We start from the raw sequence: 8,564 nt of genomic DNA on the forward strand, positions 1-8,564 counted from the left end.
TAAATTTATTGAAATAAGGAAAGAGTTGATTGACTTGACCTACTTATGAAATAACCAATGATTTTTTTATAGGTATTATAAAATCAAAAGGTAGAGAATGACAAAATAAAGGAGAGAAACTCGATGATTTATTAATCGGCCGTGGAATATGAAAACATTTTTACCCTTTATCTTGGAAATTCATTTCTTAGACATTCAAATCTCAAGAACAAGATAGGGTTTTTAGGGAGGTTGAAAAGATGGATTTATATTTCTATAATTTTTTTCAATACTTTTACAAAAAGAGAAAAAAAAAAAAATTAAAGTTATCCGAAATAATCGAATTGAAGCCCAATGAATAATTATTGAATTTGAACTTTATTACTATGCTTGGAAGGAGTCATAGTTGTAAAGCCAATACCTTGCCTCACTACTAATCTTTAATACCAATATGACTTGGTTCGTTGATGATTTTACTTGTAATTGAATATGAGTATATTTCTTAGTTCATGAAACATTAGTGGATTAGGTTTGGGCATGTATTTATTCGCCATGGACATGGCTCAATATCTTGTATCATCTTTGAATGGGTTGGCTAAGTTGTTTCAGAATTTTCAACATTTTAAACCAATATAAGAGTAATTATTCGCCATGGGCATTTTCAAAATCTTGTTCGAGGTTACCTAATTTTCATCTTCTTGCTTACTTCTTCTTCTCACTTCCTTTTTTTCTCGTCAAATTTTCCCTAAAAAAGAAAGAGCCTTGTTTTCGAATGAATGACATGCCCTTGACCATTGTACCCTTTGGAAGACTGGATCATTTAGACAACCCCTTCCATGTTTGGTAAATAATGGAGATACTTCTATGTTTTCAAATTGATAACATAGCATTTGACCATAGTCTCCTGCGAAAGGTTTTTATTTTTATTTTTTTTATAATGTTAGTTTAATATATTGAATATGTATCAAAATATATCAGAAAATGTTTCAATATCATTTCAGCTTTTAGAAAAACAAAAACAAGATTTTAAACCATGGTCATGGCGGGTCTAATCTTGACCCAAATCCATGTCAATTATTTTCATCCAAACCCGACTGACTAATAGTCCTAATTGTCAACTATTTTTGTTGAACATACCCAAATCATTTGGGTTATTCATAGATTTTCTCAAGTATATAAATTATTTTTCTTGTTTTAGCTCTCATTCATCTCAACATTCTACTTAGTATTACACATTTTAGTAGGGGTGCCAATGGATAGTCAAAAATTTGAATCCTTATTGGATACGGATTCGAATATTAACATTTCGAATCCGATAATATTCGATTCGAAATAATATATAATATATATTATTTGATTTGATTTATTTATTATATACATAATATAATATACAACATGTTTTTTAAATAATAAAAAATCAATTGGATAAGGAAAAATTATGTTTTTTTAATATATAAATTATTCAAATTATAATCGAATATTATATAATATCCAATAGGATAATCAAATTCAAATTCGGACAGAGTTTTAGAATATCTGTCGGATTTGAATTTGAATTCGGATATCAAATACAAATTTCATATTTGAATTCGGATATTGCTGTATCCAAACTGATAAACATCTACTGACCGCCCTACATTTTAGCATGTTTAGTGACAAACAAACAACCATTATTCTCCACCCACTTTTTTCTTGTAAATATTAATTTGGGTTGACACACGTTTACGAAAAATGTGGGAAACACTCCATCGCCTTAGCAGGTAAACTAATGAAGAATAATTGAATGAAAAGTGATCAAATCTAATGACCAAAAGAAACAAAGATTAGTCTTATATGATATAAGATCATCTAAAAAGTTAGTGGGCCCAAATGCATGACATCAAGATTTTCGTATCAAGGAGACATCAAATTCGCATCTCTATATAAAAACAACGGATTGATCGTATGCTTCCAAGTTGACATTATACCGTCCACTTGGTTTTACATGGACGATGGATCAGCCTCGTGTCAAAAATCTTCTGTGGTCCACACTTCTGGAGCTGTACCAAGCTTGGACCGGTGACTTCGTCTCTTCTTCAAAGACCATTAAATCTCTCTCTGACAACAAAACACACACATCAAAAAAGCTCATTTTTAATCGGAAATTAAGTTTTTAGGTTTTTTTTTTTCTTCCATAAATTCGATCAAACTTCCTTCAAATTCGATTCACACAGAGATAGAATAGATCTCGTTGAGGGAGCAATTAGGGTTTTGTCAATTGTCTCTCTCTCTCTCTTACTCTATCTCTGCAATTCGAATTTCAGAGAGACTTGTTTGAATCGATCTCTTCTACTTAATTGATCTGTTCGAATTTTTAGGGTTTAATCGAATTCCTTCTTGTGATGTTCTTCGACCTAGTGTTCCTCTTACGCTCCAAACGTTCTCATGATGGCGGCTCCAAGGAATTTTATCAGCGATAATGGAAGGCAAAGAGACGAAGAGAATGCGAAGGAGGATTCTCCAACAAGTAAGAAACCTTTGGGGGCGAAATTGGAGGGAAGATGTCCTCTGACTCGATGGGAATTGGTTGCAGCTTTGAGCGTGTTTTTTCTCTTTTCGATCGGTTTGATTTCCATCTATTTGACCATGCCAGCTGCCGAGTACGGGAAGATTAAGTTGCCCCGAACTATTTCGGATCTTCGAATTCTAAAGTAAGTTCATCTACCTAAAAATTATTTCCAATTATAGAAAAATTTTGATCATCGGATCTGGTTTGAATCTTTTAGGAATGATTTTGCCAAAAATTAGGATTTTTGGTTATTGTTTACTCTGAATTTGAATGTGTCATTTTGTTGGTTTGTTATTGATTAGGTTTAAAATCTTAGTTTCGTTTAGCGGTTTAATAAAAATTATTAAAGATTATTTCCAATTACAGAAAATTTTGATACATTGGATCTGGTTTGAGTCTTTTAGGAACGCTTTAGCCAAAAAGTAGGATTTTTGGTTTTTGTTTATTCTGAATTCAAATGTTTCATTTTGTTGGTTTGTTATTGATCAGGTTTAAAATCTTAGTTTTGATTAGCGGTTTAATAAGCTGTAATAGAATGAGAAGTCTCAAATAAGATGAGATGATATCTTCAATGTTGTTAGAATCAAATTGGATGATGATTTGGATTTGATTGAAATTGGGATTCAGATTATTGATGGTAATGTTGGGAAAGATTTTACTTTGAGTTAAAAATATATAAAGAAAAAGATATGTTTAATGTAGGTAGATTGAATTGGCATCTCCCTTGACACCCATGTGACTGGCATAAGGACGCTTGTTCTGAGGGGGATGCCTAAGTGAGGTCTCAAGGTCACGTATGAATCAGGCAGCTCTTTTTATCGGAGGAAGTCGGGAACTGCCTCTCTAGGGGAAAAAAGGATTGGTGAGGCAAGAGGATTCCTCACGTGAAATATGCAAGATACCCTATTTGATATCATTCCATTGATGGCCTGCCACACTGACAGAATGATGAAGGAGAGAGAAACCTTGGTTGTTAGCTATGAAAAGGGTAGGTAGGTCCACCAGGTCGTTAGTTGACTTGCAGATCTTGACCCATGCAAAGGCAAGTTGTGATACTATATTGTCCACCAGACACAATGATACAATGAACCTTGCACCTCACCTTCAAGGCAGGTGAATGCAACCCTACTCACCTACCCCTGATGAAGGCATGGTGCCTTTGATCAGGTAAAGAGAGATGGGTTCCTACTTGGCAATGCAAATATCAACTCTTGGATCAAGGAGACTCTCTCTCTATCTCGTTGCTTGTCTTGCCAACCTTAGCACCTCTCTTGGTAATTTTCCCATCCACCATCGGTGCAATGGTATCCAACAACTACACAAGTGCTTTAGGTAGAAGTCGGATTTTTTTGCATTTTCATATCCTTTATGCTAAGTCCTTAACCACATCAGTCACACATTAGAACACCTAATTACTGTAGAACTTGCCATATGATGAAAACTGAGTTGTGGAGACATGGTCTAAACACATTTACAAATAGAAGACTGTTTTTTAAGGGAAAACAAATCTAAAAGTAATGGGTATGCTCCTTAGAGTCATGAGATTGAGTTTTCCCACTCGCAATTTTCCCGATACATGTTTTTGGTGGCAGGGCATATCTGCAGGGATTAATCCCTCTTACAAAGGGGGTGGGGACCACCCTGTCACATAAAAAAAACACATGCACGAGTCATTATTTTCACCTTAAAAATGTACCTTTTTTTTGTTCTCCCTCAAATTGTAAGATTTGATCATGACTCAATAGATTCACAAAGAAATCATAAGATTTTTAGCTGAAGGGATTCATGCATAAGATTCAGATCCTTTGGATTAAAAATTTGATTTGAATCAATGTAAATCTTAGGATTTTGACAACATTGATTCATTGGAAAAGTAACTATACTGTTTGATACTAATTGATAAGGAGATACTGTTGGTTTTCGAATGACTTTCAAGTTTGTCATACTGCATGCTTTTCCTGATTTTCAATTTTTTCTGACTATTGTTCCAGAGACCATCTTGCGACTTATGCAAAAGATTACCAAGCACAATTCATTCTAGGTTACTGTTCAACCTACATCTTCATGCAGACATTTATGATTCCTGGTACAATATTCATGTCATTGCTAGCTGGAGCTCTTTTTGGTGTTATAAAAGGCCTGGTCTTGGTTGTCTTCAATGCTACAGTTGGGGCATCATCCTGCTATTTTCTATCTAAGTTAATTGGAAGGCCTTTAGTTAGTTGGTTGTGGCCTGAAAAGTTGAGATTTTTCCAGGCAGAGGTATTTTTTGTGTTCCTTTTTATTTTTATTTTTATTTCAATAATTATTTTACTGTTTACAGCAGAAGTGCGGATCCAATCATACTCTTTTATGCCTCCCAGTACTTTTTTATTTCTGAAAATTGGTGGTTCAATGTTCATTGAATAGTTGCCATTCTTAGTTATTTTTCTAATGGGAAAGTTCTGGTTCACTTAAACAGATTGCAAAGCGCAGGGAAAAGCTGCTGAATTACATGCTCTTTTTGAGGATAACTCCTACTCTGCCCAACACATTTATTAATTTGGCATCTCCAATAGTGGATATTCCTTTCCACGTTTTCTTCCTGGCAACATTGGTTGGTCTTATTCCAGCATCTTATATAACTGTTAGAGTAAGTGTTCTTATTGATAGTACACCTTATGTTTCTTTCAGTCTTCATTAGTTTTGTTTCTTTCGGTGAAATTTTTTCTCTTATATTAGTTATTTTTTGGTTTTTGATGATCTTCCTGAGAATCAGCTTCATTTACTTTCGTAGTTCAAGCATGCTTGATATATTTATTCCCTTATTAACATGTAATGCTTGATTTGCTGGTGTGCACTTGCTGATTGAAGGCAAACAATTTATTGGTTTAATGGAAAATTCTATTATTAAATTTTGTTATACGAGTACTGTTACCAAGAGAGAAATTAAGTAAGCTTTAGAAAAGTGCGTCTGTTTACATGGGTCACTTATTTACCAACCCACACCCACTTTTTTTTTTTTTTGGGGGGGGGGGGGGGAGGATTTCCCTGTGAAAGTAGCTTCATTTTTCCTTGTTAATATGTAACACTATGTTTGCTGGTGTGCGCTTGCTGATAGAATATGGTTAAGAAATTTTGTTATAAGAGTAAATTTGCTAAGAGAAGTTGAGTAAACTTAAGAAAAGTGCTTCTATTTACACAAGTCACTTATCAACACACCCTGTATCCCGCAAAAAATGGAATTTTGTTTTCCAAAGTAGCCAAACTGAGTTGAAACAATGATTGGAATTTTGGTTTCCTAAGTAGCTTAGTGAAGTTCAAACGTGATCCACTGATATCCTAGCGATTTGCCCGGGTTTACTTAATTTTAGACCCAGGAAGAGTGTAGAAAAGAAAGAGATTGACCGGGCAGACCACTGTTGCATTTGTATTACAAAAACTTCCTTGGAGTTCTAACAACTCCAAGGGAACCTTACTTTATCAAGTTTGTTACGCAACAAACCTTGAAGTAGGAACCACACCATTTTGAAAGATTAAATACCTATAATATTCTCATTCTTTAAGTCAAATACCCCTATTATATACTCTCTCTCTCTCGCTCTCTCAACATCTATTCTCTCCCAAAATCATGAATGAACCCCATTTTTTTTTTCCTTTTAAATCTAAGTATAGGGTTAGAAGTTTCAAGATGTACTTTCCTTTTTGATAGGGTTAGAAGTTTCAAGATGTACTGATTTTTTGTGAGGATGATTTCCTCATTGTAGAGATCATCCTCACCAAAAATCAACTCATTCCAAAACTTTTAACTCATATAAGACAAAATAATTTAGCTATGGTGTGGGTTTATTAATTTGTGGGGTGTTTATATACTTATCCATGGGATATAAGAGGTAATATCCTTTTAAGAATAAGGGTATACTTGTCCATGCTCAAAAAAACAAAGGGCATACTTGTCCGTGTTGAAAAAAGCGAAGTGCTTACCTCTTCAGCACTTTTTTTCAGCATCAAAATAGTGCTGAATTTTTTTCACTTATTTTCAGCAATAAACGCTGAAAATATTGCTGAAAATATAGAGTAAACAAACGCGCTATTTTGACAAAAGTGCTGAATTTAATTTTTTTCAGCAATAAGCGCTGAAAAATAGCGCAAACAAACACCGCCTAAGGTGAAGAGATTTGGAAGCTGAGTAGTGTTGTGTGTTCTGACTTACCTTGAGGTAAGAGAAGTCTCCCTATTTATATATTTGACTCATTTACTTAGAGTGTAACTTCTTTCCATGATGCCTGTCATTGATGACCCATGATGTCATTTTGAGTCACTTTCTCATCTTATAAGGGCTTTAATGCACCACAATCTAGGCTCATAATGGCCTTGAAACTCCACTCTCTTGGCTTTTGTAGCTGACAAGAGAAGTGGCTTTTACTCTACAGTCGATGTAACTCGGCGACCGTTCAGTTTTGTGAGTTGACTCAATTGTGTAATGTACTTGAGGTTGGTTATTCCAGTGTTATACTTCTTATCTCTGTTGTTACCCGAGTAGCTGTTAGTTATAGTATTTTGATAAAGGGCTTGACTATCCTTGAAGGATTGACCTTTGTATTAAATTAGGGGGATGGCTCCTTGAAGGGACCAAATTGTTTCACAGAGAGTTTGAGTTAACTCCTTTGAGGGTTCGAATCACTTAAATGATAGCAATTGAAGGGGTCGGCTCCATAGGGAGGCCGAACCTCTTAAGATTTGAGTGTGAAGGGGTCAGCTCCAATAGGGAGGCTGAACCTCCTTAAGAGAATGTCAAGGGGTCAGCTCTAAGAGGGCCGAACCAAATGGGTATGGGTTGGATCCGTGGTGCCCGGTCATTTTGGGTTTGGATTGGGTTGTAATGCTATCTTTTCTAATCCCAAGGATCAAATATTTTTGGTTCCTACAACCTAATGATAAGAAAATGGAGCATTCTTGTTAGTCTTTAACCAAACACCTTTTTTTTCTTTTTCATGAAATTAACCCATGTACAGAGAGGCTCTCAACAACATTGCTGTCATTTAATAGTGTGTGGTGTTATGTAGATCGTTGATCTGTTGTGAAATAATCTTGTTTTGGATGTGTTCTCGTGGCCCTTTTGCTAGTGTGTGACAAAATAGTCATGGCTTACAGCATGGAGTATGTGACAATAACCTGTTTGTTTCTTAAAACATGAAGTTTTCAATATCTGCCTGCAGATGGTGGGCAGATAAATACCATATGATGCTAACTTAGAAGTTTTAACATTTCCTCCTTTTTTGTTTTTTTGGTTGTGTTTTGCTCTAGAAATTGTTGCATTTCCCTCATTTACTTGTTTTACCCGTTACATTATATTCATCTTACTGCTTTGTTGGTCATTATCAGGCTGGCCTTGCTTTGGGAGATCTGAAGTCAGTGAAGGATCTATATGATTTCAAGACTCTGGTTGTACTGTTTCTTATTGGATCTGTTTCCATAGTTCCTACCATCTTAAAGAGAAAAAGGACTTATGAATGAAGGTCCTCTTTGTCGGTTTCCCCCTCTCAAACTGCAACCAATTGTGACCGAGGGAACAGATTCTACTGTTGCACCTCCATTGGGATTCATCTTTTATATTACAAGGCACTGAAGTGCAGGTGATATACAAGTTGAGATTACCCCTCCCTTTGTTTCTCTCTCTAGTTCTTGTGTTTTAGTTGTTGAATCATGTTCTCCAGTATAGTTTATGTTGGACACTTGGGTGATAGAAGATGCTCAAGGCAGGGGGAGGCGGACTGTGTTTGATTCCAAAATTTAATCAGAAGGTATTCCCTTACTTTCCTTTCTTCTGAAGTGGATGAAGAACTTCATTACTTAGATCTATCAACCATATTACTTTACCCAAAAAAAAAAAAAAAAAAAACTATAGTAACTTATGTTAGAAGCCTCAGGGAATTTCTTGCATTTCGTGTTGGTTATGATTCCATTAACTTTTACGTGAAGAACCATAATCTTTTTGAAATGGAGAAGATGAATTTGTCCTTGTTTGATTTATGGAAAAATTGTTGTGAGTTATTTA

General features: G+C 35.1%; 1 protein-coding gene across 1 annotated transcript; it reads left to right on the forward strand.

The window, feature by feature from the left end:
* The first annotated feature begins 2,055 nt into the window (after positions 1 to 2,055).
* LOC147404283 (SNARE associated Golgi protein family) lies at positions 2,056 to 8,564 on the forward strand. Its single transcript, XM_086440152.1, has 4 exons — positions 2,056 to 2,669; positions 4,519 to 4,789; positions 4,989 to 5,159; positions 7,892 to 8,564. The coding sequence occupies exons 1-4, from the start codon at positions 2,404 to 2,406 to the stop codon at positions 8,021 to 8,023; spliced, it is 840 nt and encodes a 279-aa protein (XP_086296278.1). The 5' UTR covers positions 2,056 to 2,403; the 3' UTR covers positions 8,024 to 8,564.

Source organism: Akebia trifoliata, chromosome 4 (assembly GCF_017979445.1).
Source record: "Akebia trifoliata isolate Shusen 1 chromosome 4, ASM1797944v1, whole genome shotgun sequence".
NCBI classification, from domain to species: Eukaryota; Viridiplantae; Streptophyta; class Magnoliopsida; order Ranunculales; family Lardizabalaceae; genus Akebia; species Akebia trifoliata.

Coding starts and splice junctions, on each gene's coding strand:
- LOC147404283 (XM_086440152.1), top strand. CDS start 2,404: ATGATGGCGGCTCCAAGGAATTTTATCAGCGATAATGGAAGGCAAAGA. Junction 2,670..4,518: donor TCGGATCTTCGAATTCTAAA/GTAAGTTCATCT, acceptor CTATTGTTCCAG/AGACCATCTTGCGACTTATG. Junction 5,160..7,891: donor CATCTTATATAACTGTTAGA/GTAAGTGTTCTT, acceptor GGTCATTATCAG/GCTGGCCTTGCTTTGGGAGA.